The sequence below is a fragment of the Eschrichtius robustus genome, chromosome 21, assembly GCF_028021215.1.
Source record: "Eschrichtius robustus isolate mEscRob2 chromosome 21, mEscRob2.pri, whole genome shotgun sequence".
Taxonomy (NCBI): domain Eukaryota; kingdom Metazoa; phylum Chordata; class Mammalia; order Artiodactyla; family Eschrichtiidae; genus Eschrichtius; species Eschrichtius robustus.
Genome location: NC_090844.1, coordinates 6,425,187 through 6,446,859, shown reverse-complemented (window position 1 = coordinate 6,446,859; position 21,673 = coordinate 6,425,187). Strand labels below are relative to the sequence as shown.

At 42.9% G+C, this 21,673-nt stretch overlaps 1 protein-coding gene across 1 annotated transcript; it reads right to left on the bottom strand.

Moving 5' to 3' along the window:
* Window positions 1-138: 138 nt before the first annotated feature.
* LOC137756103 (zinc finger protein 705A-like) lies at window positions 139-4,597 on the bottom strand. The gene is made up of 5 exons (XM_068532364.1): window positions 4,586-4,597; window positions 2,816-2,942; window positions 1,999-2,094; window positions 1,392-1,471; window positions 139-933 (listed from the first exon to the last, which is right to left on the bottom strand). The coding sequence occupies exons 1-5, from the start codon at window positions 4,595-4,597 to the stop codon at window positions 139-141; spliced, it is 1,110 nt and encodes a 369-aa protein (XP_068388465.1).
* Between the last annotated feature and the right edge of the window lie 17,076 nt (window positions 4,598-21,673).

Genomic DNA, 21,673 nt, shown 5'->3' with positions numbered 1-21,673 from the left:
AACGAGTGTCCATATTGATGACAGACAGAGTTTCTTTAGTGGATGTGAACCTTGGTGTGGTTAAATGCTAAAGCTATGGCTGGTGTTCCATCCACATTCCTCACATGTATGATGCCATGTCATCTCAGGTCAGAACGTCTACTGAGGGCCCTCCTGACTTTCTCTCCAGTGCTGGGTTCCCTCATGTCGTCTCAGGGAAGAGCCACGACTGAAGCATTTCCCACACCACTGACATTCATAGGGCCTCTCTCCTGTGTGGGTTCTCTCATGGTGTCTCAGGTTTGCATGCTGACTGAAAGCATTCCCACATCGCTGACATTCATAGGGTTTCTCTCCTGTGTGGGTCCTTTTGTGCCGAGTCAGTTCAGAAATTTGATTGAAGGCCTTCCCACACAGAAGACATACGTGTGGTTTCTCTCCAGTGTGGGATTTCTTGTGCGTGCGAAGTCCAGAACTTTGACTAAAGGTTTTCCCACACAGATGACATTCATAGGGCTTCTCTCTGGGATGGATTTTCTCATGTTTTCTAAGGTAAGAGATTTGACTGAAAGTTTTCTTACATAGGCAGCATTTATATGGCTTCTCTCCTGTGTGAGTTTTCTCATGTCGTTTCACGTGGGAACTTTGACTGAAGACTTTCCCACACACATGACATTTATATGGTTTCTCTCCAGTGTGAATCATCTTGTGTTGTCTGAGCCTAAAGCAAGTACTAAAGGCTTTCCCACATAGAGGACATTCATACGATTTAGCTCTAGCATGAATGTGATCCTGTCCGTCAAGGAATGACCCTTGACTAAGTGATTTTCCACGCTGTTTGCTGACATTACTTTTCCTTCTTAAGGGACTTGGTGAATGTTGAGGTGAAGATCTAGGAGTAAATTCATCACTCAACTCAGTCCATCCAACAGGATCCCCTTGTGTGTGAGAAACCTGCTTTGGGAAGGAGATATGAGGCTGTCACTGGTTCGCCCACGTCTATGCAGACACTCATTCCTCTACATTTACACCCTAGAGCATCAGTCAGTTACAGTCTCCTGTTAAAGTGTTTCCAGTGTCAGTTGCATACACATGTTGTGTTACTCCCTTGCAGGCACAAACTGTTCTCTTTTATAGTTTCCCAACCCAGATATCAGATTAATTTTGAAGACTTCAGTCTGCTGTAAAGACTATGAGATGAGCAGTTTGTGCAACTGCCTTTTTTTCTTAGGTCTCATGTTGTCGTTTTGAGCTCATATTAATTTCTTAACTGATTTCAGCCTATCCAAAAATATTCCCAGAAAGAGGTCAATCTCCACTTAATTACATACAAGCAATTGTGCTCAATTGCCAACTTATCTCACTGCCAGGTCCTTCATTTGGATGACTGTTGTTCTACCCATGAAACTTACCATTGGCATGGTGGCAGATATGTGCTTCCTGTAGACACTTTGCGTGAATATCATTTCTTGTCTAAGTGGACTTTCACCGTCTAAAGAAATGGAAAAAATATAGATTTTAGAATGGCATTAGGGAAATAGAAATGTAAACAAACACCAAGGTCCATGTGAGTATCTTTCAAAAGTTGGCACTTAGTTGGAGAAACAACGTATAATAAAGAAATACTCAAGGTAGTAGAAATACTTTAAAAGTCATTGTCTATTAGAAAAAAACAGGATTAAAATATAAAAATGTAATGCGGTGGAGAGACATTGGGTCAGCAAATGATGGAAAACACATTAAATGGGACAATCAGGACAAGAATCACTATGTGAAAGTTTAACTGCAGTAAGTGCACAAGCACCCTTTTCCTTAAAGAATAGAAAATGGCAGGAAGTAATATGAATTTTCATTGCTAGATGCAAAGAATGGTAACAACATAAAGAATTTCAGCCCAATGTCTTCACCTCCAGTTTAGAATATATCGCTCACTTCATAAAACTTTCATTTGGTGTTTCCAAGGACTTAACACACTGACTGAAACTTTCTTGCAGTGAAGCACAGGCCCCTGATTCTTACCTGGGCTCTGGCCTTGAAGGCATCTTGTTGCTTCACTCCACAGCTCTTTTCCTTGTTCGAGCTGGGAAATCACATCTGATTTGCTGATCTGATACCCTGTTTGATTTGAAAAAGAAAAAAAAGTGTTGGATTTTGAGTCTGGTCTAATTATCCTTTGCTGTGCTCAAGTCCAGGGTAAGGGAAAGAGGAAAATAAAGAGATAACTGAAGGTCAGTGCAAGCAACAACATCTTCAACAGACAAAACAGTGAAGGTCCTTCAGCAGACCAGGAGGAAATCCAGAGCAGCAGCAAACACAGTGAGGCCCTCTAGCGGCTGATGCCTGTGCACAAGTTCAAAGAGAGATTACAGAATCCTCAGTGTTTTCCAAATGGGAAAGATTAAAAGACTCTACAGTCGGCTGAATATTACTTTCAAACAGGAGCCAGTAAGGATATACCTTACAGGAATCATCAAAATTATGTCATATACACGACTCTGGTCTCAAGCCTTCATGGAATGACTAGAACAGAAGAATCATTTTTAAAATATTTGATCCATTTACTTATGCATTAAAATATCCATTGAATCCCCAGTTCTGTTCTGAGTGTAAACACTGAGTAGCAACAGAGATATGAAATGTGGCCAAGATTACCTTCCAGTGTAGTAATGAAAAGTGCCATGAAAAGAAACGTCTTCTTTTTAAGTAGTTATGAGGACTATCAAAGAATCAGGAAGGACTTGGAGTGGGACACAGGGAAGCTGATCTAAATGCTTGTTCAGTGAGTGAATGAATGGAGTGAACACACGTGCACCTACATCCGTGTTGACAGACTCACCTATGGAGACCAGGTGGGTGATATTTTCCAGCATCACGTTTCTGAACAGGGTTTTCTGGGATGTGTCCAGCAGGGCCCACTCTTCCTGGGTGAAGTTGATCGCTACATCTTCAAACGTCACTGATTCCTAAAACATCAGGGATGTTCTGGTTTAGACAGAGCAGTCCCTACCACTGTCCAGAGTGGGAGGGTTGAGATGAGGAAGTGATGGGGTCTGGGTGGATAAAGGATCACACTCTGTGTGGGGTTCTCCTCGGTTCTCTGCCAGCGCTGAGCTGGTGTTTGCCTTTCAGGTACATTCACTGACACCTACACACTCTGACGTCATGAGGCTTTATTTTACAGAAATATCACTTGAAGTGTGTTATAATATGAAATGGACATTTTTCAATAACGTGGAAATTAGGACTTCCAGACAGGTGATTATAAAATATTCACTTGCAAATTCATAACTCAATTTCTGTTCCCTAATAATTTCAAGGAACTCTACAGATTCATGACAAGACAAACAATAACCATGATGGGCTACTTTGAAAACATGACTTTTGTTTTAAGTTATTTCCCTAGAGGAACATTTCATTTCCCAAATATGAACTGCTTTAATAACTTGTTATGAGCTTTAAAACATCCAATGTATTTTTCTATTAAGTGGTTCCTGTCTAGCAAACCTACAAGAAACACATTATTCTATCAATTAAGACCCATGAAGGAATGCCTAGCATTCCTCAGAGGTGAGCAAGATTCATACAGAACTTGGTACCAGGAGGTGTTTCCTCTTAACGCTACAGGACACAGGTGTTCATAACAAACTCTGAGGTCAGATGCTTCAGCAGCTGAGGCTGGAGTGAAGGACAGACCTAGCCTGACCACCGCTATGACAGGAGGACTCCCACTATCTACATTCTCAGGGACCTAGACCTTAGTTATCACAGTTTCTCTTGTAATCTAATCTTGTCTCCATGCTGAGGGATGAAAGAAGCCTAGTTATTGGCTTTGTTTTCTCCAGTTTTTAAAAAATCTATAAAAGAACATAATTTTATTCTACCTACTCTAGTCTTTCTCCTTTCTTTTTAGAACAATTAAGAAAATGCTCCTCCCTACATATTCCTTCTAGTTATCAAATATGAATAAAAGGTTAATTACTAACAGGTATATAAAATGTGTGACTTGGGGAAAGAATGCTAATGATAGTTTGGTGAGTTTTTCAGAAATCTTCAGTAGTGCGTATATACTGAATAACTGTGAGAGGTTTCAAGTGGAGAAAAAGTAAAATGATTCCCCTTTAGTTCTAAACCTGTGTTCTGCTCTTGTCGACACTGAACAGCCTCACACCAGGTGGTGTAACACTGGATTCGTTACATCACAGGCTGTAACCTCTGAGTCTCCAGGGACTGGAATGTCTGCTCCTTCCTCAGCTCTGCTACCTGCCATCACCAACTCCTAAGCCCAGCACATCCAAAAATGGTCAACAAGTTAATCTTTGTTTGCCAATCAGGACAAGGGTTGAACAAGTTAAAAGAAGTTTTCTTATCTCTTCTGTAAATACATATGATTAGTGCCGGCTCTCATAAGTTTAATTAAAGAATGAGATCAGTTTCTGATTAGTCCTGACCCACGATAACTGTCCCAGAGTCCTAGAGCAAAGTAATTTGAGTTCAGATGACTGAATACTGCCTGACTACACTTAGAACATACACGCCAGTTTGAAAAACTCATCCATCTAATGGCACTCGGGGTGTAGCTTCAGGAGAAGGAGGCGTTGTTACTCACCAGAGGCTCCATCGTCAACAACTCAGTCGCCAGGAGTCTTTCTTGGGATTTCACTCACAGCCAATCTAAGCACTGAGCAGGCAAATCTGAGGATGGAGAAAAAGCCATGAGACTCCAGTCCTGTGCAGAACTTCCAGACCCACCTGAAATGGAGTCCCAAACTGTCACCTGGGCGTGACCCCCAGCCCCTCAAGCCAAAATAATTGATGCACTCTAAGAATCTTCTCTGCAGGGTAACATGTTAGAAGGCTACAGACGTGGATGCTAATAAAGAAGGTCAAACTACAGACCTCTTATAAATAAGCCATGATAAGCCTTGAGTTTTGTGTGTTCAGCAGCCTAGGGCATCCAGAATGATTCAATGTCCTCCTTGATTCAAACTCTTGGGAATCGTGACTCATGCCACGTGTAGACTGTGGTTTCCTCCTGTAGGGAAACACTCTGCAACTCCTCAGATCATTCTCTTGCTTCATGCACCCACAGATAAACTACATATTATGACCAAGTAACTCATTTACCCAGGACAATTCACTATGCCTAAGGGACCCCCAGGAAATACTGTGTCGGATTTGGATTAGCCAGAGAGCATGGGAGTGTTCAAGGAGGGAAGGAAGATCTAGGAAAACTAATTCAGACTTGGCCGTGGATTATGTTTGGTTTTGACGTCAAGGCAAATTCAGAGGGAAATGGACTGTTATTTTTTACTCTCAGGTTATTTACCCTATAGATAGATAGTAATATGTAAGTCCCTATCTGGTATCCAGGAAATCCCCAGGCATGTGCAACAGGGCATCCCTATAAGCAGAAAGAACCAATATACCTAGGAATCCCTGTGCAACTCCATCTCTCAAGTAATAAGAATCAATGGTTAATATTTATTAATTTTTTAAAATAATTAAAACAAATACCTCAAGAGATTTATTTTATCTTGAGATACTTATTTTAAAATATCTATCTCAAGACATGTAATAAATAAAATGTAATAAGTAAACAAATGAAGGAAATCGCTTGATGAAACCCATAAAAGGAAATTAATCCAGAAAGGCAGGAAATGAAGTATTTACAACAACAAAAAATAACACATAAGATACAGATCAACGTGCCAATAGAACGTTGCAAGGTGAATGAAGTGCTCTGTATCTGCATTGTACAATACAGTAACTGCCACACGTGTGTGGTTATGGAATACTTGAAATTTAAGGAACACTACAGAGGTAGTGAAATAGAGCTATTTAATTTTATTAATTTAAATTTTATAGCCACATGTGGCTGGTAGTGACTGTATTGTTGGGACCAAAAAACAACAAAAAAAGACACAAATAGTCAAATCTAGAATTATGAGAGTGATAAAATAAATCTTGGCACAATAAAATTTAAAGACCATAAGAAGCTGCTTTGATAGGACAAAAGTCTAAAGACAGATTCGACTTAGACAATTTTAAGGGAATGAAGCCACCTCACAACTCACTGTTTGGAGAATTTACCAGAACCCAAAATCAGAGGAGCTAGTGAAGCTGAAATAGATTCAGAGGCAAGTTCCACTGCAAGCAGCCAATCCCTCTTCCTCCACCATCCCGAACTGCTCCTGTTCTGTTTCTTCTTCTCGGGACAAATGCCTCCTCTGTTTGACTTTCCTTTTACTGGAATCCTAATCTGGCTACATTCCAGGGACACACCCTAACTAGACCCTAATAGGGCTTCACACTGTGAGCCACACACCCTGTTCAATTGGATTGGATTTTCCAGACTGATATAAAATTATAACCCTCACACACAGTTGGAGAGCAAAGATGAAAGGACATTGTAAAAGGATATTAGGAAAATCCATTTATCCTTTTTCATCCATAAATACTTTTTATTGTTTTTTTAATTTTATTTATTTATTTATTTATTTATTTATTTATTGCTGTGTTGGGTCTTCGTTCCTGTGTGAGGGTTTTCTCTAGTTGCGGCGAGTGGGGGCCACTCTTCATTGCGGTGCGCGGGCCTCTCACTATCGCTGCCCCTCTTGTTGCAGAGCACAGGCTCCAGACGTGCAGGCTCAGTAATTGTGGCTCACGGGCCTAGTCGCTCTGCGGCATGTGGGATCTTCCCAGACCAGGGCTCGAACCCGTGTCCCCTGCATTGGCAGGCAGATTCTCAACCACTGTGCCACCAGGGAAGCCCCGTCCATAAATACTTTTGAGTGCATTCTATGTATGGGGAAACATTCTGTGTCTTGGAAATAAAGCAGGACATCAGACATAACGGAATTCTATGTACGTGAAGTTGGAGTTCCCTGGAGGAAGCATGTACTTACAAATAAAATGAAAGATGAGAAAATATGAAAAACTGAAATGTAAATAATGAGGTGACAATATAAGTTATATTACTGGGATGGAGAACTTGACTCTTAAAGCACTGGCTATGTAGAACTTTCAAGAACATGTTAATAATTTATTAATTGTCCAAAGAAAATGGGAAGACAATTTTATACTTTATTTCTTGGTTAATGGAGAAATCAATAAAAAATGTCCCTACATAGTAAAATATAGTAAATAATTTTACTTCCAGGTCATTCACAGTTGATTTATACATTTTGTAACAGGGAAGAACAAAATCTGACTCCGTGTTGGATCTGTTTCTTTTACTTTAACCGTTGCTCTCCATTGCTTTTGTTACTATCTGTCTGTAGCTATAAGCATACATAATGGCCTGCCTCTGGGAACCCTGTCCCTCTGCCTGAATGATAAACTAAAGTGCCTTTGTTCAGCTCACAGGGAGACATTCTGACCCTGCCCACCTGTGAATGGCTGCAAGAAAGAAGAAAGTAACACACCCCCTTCCCAGGCTGGCCAAACCAGGTGTTTTGCAAGACTTATGGCCCTTCTTACTTTACTTCCTCACCTCCTCCCCCTCTGTGTTCTATAAAAGAAACTAACATCCAGACCCTGATAAGATGGTACTCTAGGACACTAGTCTGCCACCTTCTTGGATGCTGGGCTTTCCGAATAAAGTCTCTATTCCTTTCCTCAACACCTCATCTCCAATTTATTGGCCTGTCATGTGGCGAGCAGAGCAAGCTTGGACTCAGTAACAAATTTGGCTTAGCCAGCCAAGAGCCTTGCCGATCATGGCTAGCCGGCCCCAGTCAGGAATTTTGAGACAAGGCCCTAGCAGCTTCTGGGACTATTTCTCCTGAGGATCTTCCCTTCAAAATTCCCTGAAGTGGCACCGGCTACCCCAGCACTTGGCAGTTGGAGCAAGGAATCAACAAACTTCTGCGAGACTCGCTCTTTGTAGGGTATGTAGCTCTGGTGCTACTGTGAACAAATTCCCCCCTCAATTTGTTTTGCATTTGGTTGGGCTACCCTGTTGGAGAGGGGAATTGTTCTTGGACTCTACCTGATTCGGGAACCTGTTCATTTGCCTGCATCGATGTTGGAATTTGTTTGCGTCTTTTGTGTTTTGGTGTTATCAAACATAAAAAATGGGAAATATTCCATCTATCCAAAAGGAGAGCCCTTTGGGGCGTATATTAGGTAAATGGGCAAAACATAGCCGTGAGCCTATGACTAAGAAAGAGGTGATATACTATTGTAATAGGGTGTGGACCCAATATATGTTAGGATCAGAGGAGCGATGGCTCCTGAATGGCTCACTCAATTACTATACAATCTCGCAATTAGAAGTGTTTTGCAAAAGAGCAGGGGAAAGAGATGAGATTCCATATGTAGAAGCATTTATGCTTTTGCATCAGGAGGAAAGGAGTCAGAGGGCTGCCCCCTTATGGTGCAGCGGTCGAAAGGAAACCCAAGGGCAGACCTAGACAAAAGAGCTTTAACAAAATTCAGGAGATAAAACAAAAACCAAATGAGGATCCATCGGAGTTTCTAGAAAAGATTTACCAAGCTTACAGGCACTACACAGATGCAGACCCTGAGAACGTAAGGATGGACTTTCATCAGGCAAAGCGCCCCACATATAAGAAAATTACAGAAGTTAGATGGTGTACGTGGAATGAACCCTTCTCAATTACTAGATGTTGCTTTTAAAGTATTCAACAATAGGGAATGGCGACAGAAGCGAGAAGATGTAAAATGGAAGGCAGCTTTTCTGGCAGCAGCATTGAATTCCTGAAAGGCGAGTAACCTAAAGGAAGGTAAGCAACCATTGGGGAAGGAAAAATGTGCTTACTTCGAGGAGGAAGGGCATTGGAAAAAAGATTACCCTAGACTAAAGAATAAGAAGGAGAATAATAAAAAGGAGACAGGAGCCTCTCATATGGTAGAAAGAGAGGAACACTCTGATAATGAATGAGGAAGCCCGGGGACTCCCTTGGACTTGAGGCATCCGATTCTAATTTCCCCACTGGAAGCCCGGGTAACTTTGACAAGTGGGGAACAAGTTGATTGACTTTCTAGTAGACACGGGTGCCACATACTCTGTGGTAAATACTAAGGTTGCACAGAAAACATCTCAGTCTATCCTGTTCATGGGAGTTTCTGGAGAAGTACAAAACTGTTCATTCTTACAACCTCTAGAATGCCAACTAAGGGACCTCACCCTGAAACATAGCTTCTTATATATGCCAGAGTGTCCAATCCCCCTTTTGGGATGAGATTTCCTTTGCAAAAGGGATGCTGGGACACCTAATCTAAAACAATATACTGAGACAAGAGGCCCAAAAGGGAATTCAGCCAATTCTGGAAAAGTTTTCAAAAGCAGGACTGATTAAACCTGGCAGGTCCCCATATAACACCCCTATCCTCCCAGTCAAAAGGCCAAACTCAGCAGAGTATTGCTTTGTCCAAGATTTGAGGGCTATTAATGAAGTAGTCCAAGACTTACACCCCTTGGTGCCTAATCCATACACTCTGCTCACAACTATTCTGGGAGAATGCGGCTGGTTCTCAGTCCTAGACTTAAGAGATGCTTTTTTCTGCATTCTTATTGCAGCAGAATCAGAGCAGCTAAAAGTAAAACATGCCAACATAGGTAAGTGGGTGTGTCAGTCCTTCAATATCACTGAGGTAGCCACCCAATTCTTTGAAAAAAAGAAAATAACTGTCCTTGTTTTACAAATCTAGTCTTTACAGGACCAGAGGTGTAGCTTCAAAAATAATCCAAAGCCCACCAATCCTTTTACCACTCCCCAAACCTTCCTTACTTATCTTACAAAGTCATCCTAGGAGAAACTTGCCTGTATCTTTGAGATGCAAATGTCCTATCTGGTCTTGTTAGGAACCCTTATCTCTGCCATCCTTTTAAAAGAGGGCAACGTATAAATAGAAATCCTAAGTGTCTTTTCTGTAAATATTAGTAAAAAGATTTAGCCCTCTAGACAAGCGAGCTTGATTTGTTCCATCTGCCAGAAACCCAATTTTAATCCAATCTCTTTTGTAAACTGATGGGTTTTACGTTGCTGTACCTGACTCAGGGCTGAAATTTTGAAATGAGAACTATGAGGTCTGTTTGTGTGTTTGTATGTGTTGTCTATGTGTGTTGTAGATGTATGGTATTACCAAAATTAATTCGTAAAAGAGCTCTACTTATTTGACTAAAAAAGAAAAACAAAACTAAGTGCTTATATACTCAGGAATACAAAACTGGCCAGGATGAATTTGGGGCTCACGTAACCTAGAAAATATTCAGCATCAAACTGATATCTGGTATTGAAGGTGGCTTAAGCTTGTTGATCTAATAAATATAGACCTGTCTTTGGAGTTGTCATTATTGAGTATAATACTTTCACTGCACCTAGTGTTCCCGGTGAATTTCAGGTTCTTTCTTTGTCGTGAAAGAATTTGGAGATGAAGTGATAGGTAAGAATCAGATTTATTTAGAGAGAAACACACTACACAGAGTGTGGGCCACCGAAGGCAAGAGACTTCGAAATATGGCATGGTTAGTTTTTTTGTTGTTGTTTTTTTTTGTTTTGTTTTGTTTTTTTTAATTTATTTTATTTTTGGCTGCGTTGGGATCCTCCCGGACCAGGGTTCGAACCTATGTTCCCTGCATTGGCAGGCGGATTCTTAACCACAGCACCACCAGGGAAGCCCCACAATAAAAGATTTTAAAGGCAAATACATAACAGATCACTTAAAAGGTAAAGAACTTAAAACCTGTTACCAAAGGCAGTTTAACATTTTAAGAAAACTTGTCCTTTTAACAGAGAGAAAGGCCAAATTCAGGTTTTGCACCAGCTTACTTTTAAAATTCATTTACTCAGTTAAATTTATTCTAAACCTAGTCAATCCGGACCATGCACAAAACTCTTTTCTCAGGGTTCACTTTCCACAAAACTTCCATCACTTTCTGTACCCACCACTTTATTTTTTTCCATCCAAAACCATCCAGACTTACTTTCTTTTCCCTTAATAAAATGCAATTCCATTCCTCATACCTTCTTTACTAAAAACACACACCTTACTTTCCTTAAAAGTTTTTTCACATCGAGTTACTTTTCTCGTTGACAAATTTGTAACAGATAGAATGAGGTCTTATTTCACCTCTAGTAAACCTAGGTACAACAGAAATATTATACATAACATTGATGACTCAAAAGACATGTCTATATTAATTACACCAACAAGCTTAAGCCATCTTCAATGCCAGATATTAATTTAGTATTGAATATTTTCCAGATGACATAAACCTGAAATTCATTCTGGCCAGATCATATTTCTGAGTATTTATATAAACTATAAGCACTTAATTTACTTTAAGCCAATTAAATAGAGCTCTTTTATGAATTAATTTTGGCAATACCATGCACCTACAACACACATAGATGTATACAAACACACAAACAGAGACTTCATAGATCCCATTTCAAAATTTCAGCCCTGTCAGGTACAACGTCAAACCCATCAGTTACAGGGGGTTGGATTCAAACTGGGCTTCTGGCAGATGGAACAAATCAACGTCACCTGTCTAGATGGCTAAACCCTTTTTACTAATGTTTACAGAAGACACTTAGGATTTTTAAGTGTCCTTTATCCTTCACAAGTCAAGTTCTAAATTGCTTTACCCTCTTTGAAGTTTGCATTTTATTTTATTTTATTTAAAAAATTTTTTTGGTTGCGTTGCGTCTTTGTTGCTGCTTGAGGGCTTTCTCTAGTTGCGGCGAGCGGGGGCTACTCTTCGTTGCGGTGCGCGGGCTTCTCATTGCAGTGGCTTCTCTTGTTGCGGAGCACGGGCTCTAGGCACGTGGGCTTCAGTAGTTGCAGAACACAGTCTCAGTAGTTGTGGCGCATGGGCTTAGCTGCTCCACGGCGTGTGGGATCTTCCCGGAACAGGGATCGAACCCGTGTCCCCTGCATTGGCAGGCAGATTCTTCACCACTGTGCTACCAGGAAAGTCTGAAATTGCATTTTAAAAGGATGATGGAGATAAGGGTTCCTGGAGAAGATCAGGAGGGCTGGAGTATTACAGGGAGATTGGCATGGCACCAAAAGCCTGTATTTAATGAATTTTGAGATTAGGGGTTGAAGGCCTTGTTGAGCCTCTGGTTTTATAGGGTATTGGCACCTGGAAGGGAAGTTACTAGTTTCCTTTAAGGTGATTCTTATAGGAGTGACAAACTTTGCCTTCTCTGGGATTCCCTGATCCCAGACCTGCGGATCTATAAGCTTTTTAATTTGGGGGGGAATATTTTGGGTTGGTCTGTCCATGTCTTGTGTAATACATAGTCCAGCCAAAAACATTCCTTGGCTTTGGTTTTCAGAGAGTAAGAGATGACCACAGGCTGAGAGAAAATCCCTTCCCAATAATGAGCTGGGGCATTCAGGCATGACAAGAAACTTGGGAGTTACAAGACTTTTTCCCCAGGTGCAAGTTAGAGGGGTTTTAGTTTTGGCTTTCCTTCGACCCCAACAGTAGAGCAGATTACAGGGGCAAGGGGCCCAGCGTGAGAAGTCAGGACAGAGTAAGTGGGTCCTGTGTCCACTAGAAATTGGACAAGCTTACCTGCCATGTCAATGGTCACCCGCAGTTCCTCCTGTGTGATGATGACTGTCTTCTCAGGAGCCTTGGGAGGTCCCAGGTCCTGTCAATCAGCCACTGCCAAGACTGGCATGGAGGAATTTCCTTGCTCCCTTTGGAGCTGGGGGCAGTCCCTCTTCCAGTGGCCCATCTGCTTGCAGAGTGGGCATGGCGTCTGGGGTTTAGGCTGGGACCTGTTTCCTGAGCATTCCTTGTTCCGGTGTTTGGGACTCCCACAGCTGAACAGCTCCCTTCCCTGGCGGAGGTCTTCCGGGAGTACTTTTGGGGTGACCAGGAGGTGGGTTAGGTCTTGTCACGACAGCTGCCCAAAGCCTGGCTTGCCGTCGTTCCTTCCTTAAGTCACACTGTTCCTTCTTTTCCTCCTCAGCCTGGTCTCTATTGTTAAAGACACTGAAAGCTTGTCAATAAGGTTAAGAGGGGTTTGGGGCCCCATGGCAAGCTTCAGAAGATTCCGACGGATGTCGGGGGCTGATTGGCTGATGAAGTGGGTTGCACATACAATGTGTCCCTCGAAAGTATTTGGGTCTTCTGTCTGGGGCCTCTTTTCTTCCAGGGGTGCCACTAGAGAGGGCTTTTGTGTAGCCCGAATGGGTCCCAACCGGCAAGGTTCCCTAACATAGGACTTGCATAGCTCTGGGTTTTCTCTCAGGGCCATAAAAGCCTGTACATAAGGAACTTCTGTCCATTTCCCCTGTCTTTCGCAAAAGATGTCTAACTGTAGGATGGCATTATAGTTGAAGCTCCCGTTTTCTGGCCAGGCCTCATCGTCCTGAAGTTTATACATTCCAAAAGAAAATGAGCTTTTTCATTTTAAAGAATCGAGAAAACACTTGTCCCAGTGACTCAAATTGCACCCGAGGGGCGAGTCCCTGGGGATGGTGGAGGCGTTCCCCGTCGTTCCCTCGGGGAGCGAGTGCTCCTGCACCAGAGAGGGGAACTAGGGTTAGGTGGTGCCATGGGGGCTCTGAAAGACAGGACTGGTCCCAGGCACCCCTGTCCAGCTCGTCCTGCTGACTTCATCCACAATGGGGGCCAGCTACCCCCCCATGTGGCAGTCCTGTTGGCCGCAGCGTCCTGGGGCCCGTGTCCCATCCTGGCATCTGCAGTACCCGGGATGAGTGCCCTTCCTGAGGTTTCTCTATAGATTCTACAATTAATCCCTGTGTTCTGGGATACATTCCCCCTGGACATCCTCGTGGTTCTAAGACCTATTTAACCAAGTCCCAGGCTTTTTCTCTAAAAAGGTGGTAAGTTTCAGAGAGCAGACACTGGCCATTAAGGGAGATGGTTTCTTTTTTCTTTTTTTTTTATTTATTTGTTTCTGAGATATACATTTTAAAGTAATAAGGCAGATGGTTTCTGAAAAAGAAAACAACCCTGTCTTTTCCCTTCCCTTTTGTGGGCGGCACCCCTGGGGCCTCGGTGCCACGCTCCCCCCCACCCCCCCCACCCCCCGCCTTCCCACACGTGCTCTGGCCAGCGGGCACTGGGGCTGGGCGCAGGGGCGGATCTGCAGCTGAGGCGGAGGCCTCGTGACTGTCGTTGGGGGGACAGCGGCCCCGAGACCCTGAAAGGACACTCCCAATCACTCGACCCGGGGAGGCAAGCATGGCAAAGGCGGGTCAGTGCCCGGGCACGTACCCCCGGGGCGGGGCCGGGTGCAAGACCCACCCAGCTTGAGCCGCCTGCCCCGCCCTAACAGGGCGGGGTGACGTCAGGGTGGACCCTGGAGGGGGCGGGCCAAACGGCAGGAGGCTGGCGGTGAAGGGACGGTCCCACTGCCCTAAGTCCCAACCAGGCGGCGCGGGACCCTCCCCCTCCTGACACCCCGGGGGCCGCCCACCGTGGACGGAGCGCCCTAAAGGGACGGCAGCTGCAGTAACCAGGGGCACGAACTCTAAGTAAGGCTGTAGCCCATCTTTTTACACAACTGGGCCTGTGAATAGTTAATTAAATGGTACATAAGGCAAACCCAGAGGGCAAAGATTCTATGGTTAGGGTCCTTAGCTGTCTGTGCCAGCTTTCCCTGGCATGCCCCGCGCATATGTAACAGTAAGAAGTGGAAGACCGGGCTTCCCTGGTGGTGCAGTGGTTGAGGATCTGCCTGCCAATGCAGGGGACACGGGTTCGAGCCCTGGTCTGGGAAGATCCCACATGCCGCAGAGCAGCTGGGCCCGTGAGCCACAACTACTGAGCCTGCGCGTCTGGAGCCCGTGCTCCGCAACAAGAGAGGCCGCGACAGTGAGAGGACCGCGCACCGCGACGAAGAGTGGCCCCCGCTCGCCGCAACTAGAGAAAGCCCTCGCGCAGAAACGAAGACCCAACACAGCCAAAAATAAAAATAATAAAATAAATAAATTTATAAAAAAAGAAGTGGAAGACCTAGCGGCAAGGTTGGAAAATGCCTGGCAGATTTTTCCCCCCCGTTTCCAGCAAAGTCACGAGATAAGAGTGGCAAGTAAGAGTGACGAAGGGATGCAGAGTTGAGACAAGGATAGTTAGGCAGACGTGGACCAATAAACCTATGCGGGTAGCCTCGGGGAGGGGGCGATGTTATGCTCGTCCTGAGCCCACATTTTTTCTGCAGTAGGTCTGAAAATGAGACAGACTATAAGAAAGAGAGGGAGAGAGAGATGGAGATGGCTGGAAGTAAGGCCGCGCTTCTCAGGCCCAAGAGAGGCCAGAGGCTAAGTCCAAAAAGGCAACAGAGCGTAAGAAAGCAAAAGAGAGAGGGTGGGAGGGTAATGGTGAGTAGAGCCCCTCAAGCTCAAGAGAGGCGAGAGGCTGAGGCTTATCGTATTCTTCTGACTCGCTTCGCCAATAGTTCAAGGTGAAGTTAAGGTTCTCTCTTCTTCGCGAAAGAATTCGGAGACGAAGTGATAGGTAAGAATCAGATTTATTTACAGAGAAACACGCTCTACATCCAGACAGACCGTGGGCCATCTCGGAAGGCAAGAGACTTCGAAACATGGTGCGGTTAGTTTTTATGGGCTGGTCATTTCATAGGCTAATGAGTGGGAGGATTATTCCAACTATTTGGGGGAAGGGGCGGGGATTCCCAGGAATTGGGCCACCGCCCACTTTTTGACCTTTTATGGTTGGCCTCAAAACTGCCATGGCGCTGTGGTGGGTGTGTCATTTAGCTAAAGTATTACAATGAGCGCAAAATGAGGCTCAAGGTCTACTGGAAGTCGAATCTTCCGCCATCCTGGACCCAGTTGGTTCTAACCAGTCTTTGTCATGTAATATGGCTGTGTCATTCTTTTAAAGGTTGTGCCCTACCGCCTTCCCTCCTGTTTCACTAGGTTTAATAGAAGTTAAATGAAATCTTGTTATATCTGTTGCAAATTTGTCAGCAAGAAAGATAACTTGGTATGATGAAATTTTTATGAGTGAATCAAATGCAAACAAGATAAGAGCTTTTAGGTAAACTCCATAGGAATAATTACATTCTGAAAATTATCTAAAATAGTCTCTCCAGATTTTGGTAACTATTACTTGGCTCTTGGTTTTTACTAGAAATTAAGGTTTTTAAGAGTTGGGGGTTCTAATTTAAGTAAGTAATTAAAGCTACTAAAAATAATAAAACATTTCACTATACAGTAGGAAAGTGGGATATGTGTTTTGAGTAAAAAGGAGTTTTACGCATGGTCAGGCTGAGATTAGATTAAATTTAATTGGGTAAATGGATTTTGTTATTAAAAGTAGACTGGTGCCGGACCAGACTTGGTTCCTCTCTGCTAAGAGAACAAGTTTACTTAGAATGCTGCTTTTGATAACAGATTGTGTGAACTATCTTGCCTTTAACTGATCTGTATTTGTTCTTAAATATTCTATCTGACCAAATGTTTAAAAAAAAAAAAACTTCTTGATATTTTTGATGAACTTCCTATCAAATTCTAATTAAAGTTCTTTTGATTTCAGCTAGCTTTGGGATGCTTCAGAGGGCCCCTGAGAGCCTTCCCTAATGCGTAGGTTTCGCCTGCGGTGGAGATTTGGTTGGGATTTTTCCTTTTGAACTAGCCTTAATCATTCATTCAGCTTCATTTCCGATGGGGCATTGGTTGGGGTTCTCCCCTTTTGGACTAACCGGGCATTGTTTGGGAGTCTTCCCTTTTTGGGGCTAGGGAATTGTGACCCTGAGAGACCGATTTGATAATGGGACTTGTGTGTGACGACACCAGGGTCTCCTTCCCTATTGCATTGGTTTCGCCTGCAGCAGAGCGCTGGTTGGGATTTTCTTCCTTTCTTGGGGCTAGGGAACTGTGACCCCGAGGCACCTCAGAAAAGAATATATACACACACACACACACACATATATATTAAACTGACTAGAATTGGTTGGTATGCTACATTACACAGAAAGCATTGTCAAATGTGTGTTAAGCCTCCTCAGATTATATGGTATGAATAAATGTTATTAATATAGACATTCTAGAAATTATATAAAATTTCTGAAATTTGTATATGTCCTGGTATAATATTATAATTTTGGTTGTTATCTTAACATGTTGTATGTCACAGCAACTTGGATAAGCTTCTTTGCCAAGAAGAATTGTAGTCAGATCTTTAGCCTTGCCTTTTAAAGACCTTTATCATTCATAGGCAACTAAGGTGATGCTTTGCAAAACTGCCATCTTCAAGAAGACTCATAAAAAGGAACTTTTTTTTTTTTTAACAAATATAAGTTTCTGATAGCCTTTAGATGATACCACTGGACTGGGTAAAAAACGACAAAACTAATGGAAAACCTGATTACTTCATCCAGATCTACAGGAATTAATTACAGGGGACTGAATGAACTGATGAATATGATGTCAACTTAAAAAAATGCACAACGTGAGAGTTGCAAGTTAAGTTTTATTTGGAGGAAAATGAGGACTGCAGCCCGGGAGACAGCATTTCAGATGGCTCTGAGAAACTGCGCCAAAGAGGCAGGGGGGAAGGTCAGTATATATGTGATTTTGGTGAAGGGGGAGTACATGCAATCGAGCCCATATTTTTTGCAGAAGGTTTCTGCTAGTCACGAGGAACAGTCATCACCCTGAAGGATTTTAGTGCTTTTCAGATATGAGGAGATACAAGGATTGGGCTCATAAAATCGGCTCCTCAAAATATCTCACTATCTGAAGACCTGTTCTGCCAGTTTTTCCCAGAGCACAGAGTGCCTTATTTCAGCTCCCCACCCTGAACTCCTTTCAAGGGGTGTTGAAAGTCAGCAGCACATGATTTACTCCTTGTAGAGGTAGATGGCAAGTGCCAATGGTGAGTGCCAATTGTAGATGACAATGATTTATAACTATGACTTTGGGAAATACACTAGCCTTAATCCTTGTTTTCCAGAAAAACCTTTTCTCTTAGACTATGACCTACAATAAGTTGATGAAGTATATACCTTTGTAAACAAAGGTGAAACATTTATCTTTTTCTCTGTTCCTGATCCGCCAGAAGTTGGCTTCTCCAGCCGGCTCTCCTGTGGACTTGATGGCTTATTGTAACTGGATTACAACCAGTTATACTAAACATTGTTTTAATTTGTTCTTTGTTTCCAAACTGTTTATGCTTTGTGTCTCCCTGCTGCACTATGACTTCTTTGTCAGTGTTACTAGCTGCATTACTTATATCCTGTCTATTTTTATAAAATTGTTCTCTCTTACAGTACCCAGTGTATAACCAGGTCTCCAACAAAATTGATGATGGCTAAACATCTTGAGGAAATAGATCACATTTATGACTCTCATAGAATAATTGTAATAGTGTGATTCTACGTATGGGAAGAAGCAATAGGGAAAACATTTCCTGGTTCATAATAGACTAGTAAGACAGAGAATCCAGAAAATCTTTTTTATTTATTTAATTTTTTTTTTTTTGGCTATGTTGGGTCTTCGTTTCTGTGCGAGGGCTTTCTCTAGTTGCGACAAGCGGGGGCCACTCTTCATTGCGGTGCGCGGGTCTCTCACTATCGTGGCCTCTCTTGTTGCGGAGCACAGGCTCCAGACGCGCAGGCTCAGTAGTTGTGGCTCACGGGCCCAGTTGCTCCGCGGCATGTGGGATCTTCCCAGACCAGGGCTCGAACCCGTGTCCCCTGCATTAGCAGGCAGATTCTCAACCACTGCGCCACCAGGGAAGCCCCCAGAAAATCTTTAATTATCAACAGGGCCTAATCTGGAAATTAGCACCTGGAGTGGCATATCAACAAGAATTTTCGCCTGATCTGGGCTGAGCCTCCCAGCTCTGTGGGACAAGATTTGGTCATGAAATGTCTCCCAAATATTGGTCTAATTCTGGACCAAAGGGAGGATCTGAGGAATGGAATATTTCCTGCCATATCAGTGAAGAAAGGATGTCACAAGCAGCAATTGCAGCCCTCTAACCTGAGCTGGTAAGCCCTGAGGGAACTCCAGAAGGAAACAAAGAATACCTGCCATCTGGCCACCATCAGACTGCAGCCTCTCCCCTATGGTGAGCCTTGAGGAAACTCAGGATGTGAAAACATAGAATACTGGCCCCAGATAGGTGAGCTGCATATCAAAGGAATGATTTCAGCGAGCCCAGACTCCTGCATCTTCCCATACATAGAAAAGCACTAAATTCCTTAACTTGAGATGGCAATTTCCTTACAGCTGGAGAAGGGTGGGTCAATCTACATCTTTCTATAGCTATAAGCATACATATTGACCTGCATCGGGGAACCCTGCCCATCTGCCTGAATGTTAAACTAAACTGCCTTTGTTCAACTCACACGGAGACATTCTGACCCTGCCCACCTGTGAATGGCTGCAAGAAAGAGGAAATTAATACATTCCCTCCCGAGCCTGGCCAAACCAGGAGATGTTTTGCAAGACTTATGGCCTTCTTACTTTACTTCCTCACCTCCTCCCCCCTCTGTTCTATAAAAGAAACTAGCATCCAGACCCCGATAAGATGGTACTCTAGGACACTAGTCCGCCATCTTCCCAGACGCCCGGCTTTCCTGATAAAGTTGCTATTCTTTGCCTCAGCACCTCGTCTCTGATTTATTGGCCTGTCATGCGGCAAGCAGAGAGAGCTTGGACTCGGTAACTATTTGAGTGGAAACCTTACGGTTGTGCAGATGGCTCCTTAAGCTTAAAATTCCTGGTTCCCAAGAGGAAATAATTAAACTGGGGGGCACAATAAGTATTTCATTGTATCTGAGGACATTTCAGTTATTTCTCAGAAAAATGCCTGGCAATCCTATGATTGAATTGCTTGTCAATTCTGTCTCCCATTCACATTAAAGAGTATTTCAAACTTTCCCCATTGCTATTCATTCTCCATGGACTCACATTTTTTTTTTCACATTTATCAGGTTGTATATAAACTCTTTCACAAAGGAAATAGATATTTTTGTATTTGTTTCTCAATATGAAAGTAATTTATTCATAGTAGAAATCCATAGAAACCTATAAAGAATGAAATTTTACATTTAAAAATCACCCATATCACAAAGACTCAGAGGCAAAGAATATACAAATCAATTTTCACTGCAAAGTAAAGGAGCTGTTACAGTGGAGGATTACTGGACTGAATGTCAATATTATGACATAGTATGAGTGTGTTTCATGTTTGGTAATTGCAATCATTGTTGCTTTTGCTGTGGTCATCCATGTACAATGCCTGGTGTCAGTCTATTTATCTCTTGTAAAAATAAAATATAGTGTGTGTGTGTGAAAAAAAAAAAATCACCCATAATCCTACTACCCAGCAATGATAACTGTTAACATTTTAGTCTAGGGAAATAGATAATTCTGGATGTATATACATTCTACCACTAGATTTAGAGTATTCCTGTACTGTCCTTCATTATGCCATCTCCCTCATAACAGGAAAGAAATTGCCTTTAATCTCAACTTGGTAATTTATTTCTACATTTGTATTCAGTTCCTATTATCTCCTGCCACATCATGAATTTTATGTTATAATTTAAAACGTATACACTTTATTTTAAACTACTCCCTCTCTCGGGACTATCCTCTTAGCATTTAAATACATTATGGTATCATCCAACCTGAAATTTGAATTGAAAAAAATAAAACACTTTGAGCCCCTTTTATTTCCAATTGCTGCCCTCTCGTTTCTTTTTAAATCAAGTTGAGGGTAGAGTCCATTAATTAACATTTCTCCTCATCCCACACCTACGTTATCTTTTTGTGCCCATTAATTCATGCACATTATTCTTGCCGGTAAAGCTAACATCTAATAAAAAAAGACAAATCTCATGAGAGGTCATCAGTCTTTATGTTATTTCCATCCTCAGCAGAATTTGCTTCCTTCTGTCGTGAGCCCTGTTTTCCTTGGAATCGTACCACTTTTGTCACAGTTTGGGATACCACAGGGCAAAGGAGATGGAGTTCCGTGTGCTGGATAGTTATTAGGGAGTGATTTCAAGATGAACATGTTTGGAAACAATGAGGAGGCAGAAATGGACGCAGATGGGAAGCCCAGCTGCACCTCAGCCTGACAGCAAGGGTCAGCCCAGCACACAGGTGGTTACTGTGCTGACACGGCCCTTCATATTTGTCCCAAATTGGACCCAAGTGCGCAGGGCTGTGCCTCCCCTACCTCTCGTCATCACTGCCTGTCAGCCTCTCTGGGGAGGCGGTCACCCTGAGGCAGGCGGCTCTTTGCAGCTGAGTCCCACCCCCTGCATGTGCTGCAGTTAAGGTCCTCTGGGGAGCCCGAGGGTGGATCCCACAGTCCTCATCGCCCTGCAGATCAGAGAGTTATGAGGATGATGTCCTACAAGGACTCTGGCCAGAGTGGGCAGGTCTAGATGTCTGAGTCCTGTGAGCCTGGCCAGCGTGGATGGCAGGAATGCAGCCGCATCTGAGGGGTGACAGTACCCGGAGCTAAATGTCTGTACTAAGCGGTACTTCTGTGCCAGGAGTGGATCAGGACCCTCCCTCCAGGATACAGGAAACCTGTCCTCTCCCATCTCTTTAGATTTATTATTATCATTAATATAATAATTATATTTCCCTCACCATCATCATCATCATCATCGTTTTTGTTATCCATCATTATATCCATTATTACCTTTCTTATTATGAATTATTTTTGTGGTTGTTGATACACGTCGAA

What these genes read in the sequence shown, in the direction of transcription:
- LOC137756103 (XM_068532364.1), bottom strand. An exon ending in CACCCACCTGGTCTCCATAG is followed by an intron (nt 2,095 to 2,815) that starts GTGAGTCTGTCA and finishes CAAATCAAACAG; the next exon opens with GGTATCAGATCAGCAAATCA. An exon ending in CCTTCAAGGCCAGAGCCCAG is followed by an intron (nt 1,472 to 1,998) that starts GTAAGAATCAGG and finishes CCATTTCTTTAG; the next exon opens with ACGGTGAAAGTCCACTTAGA.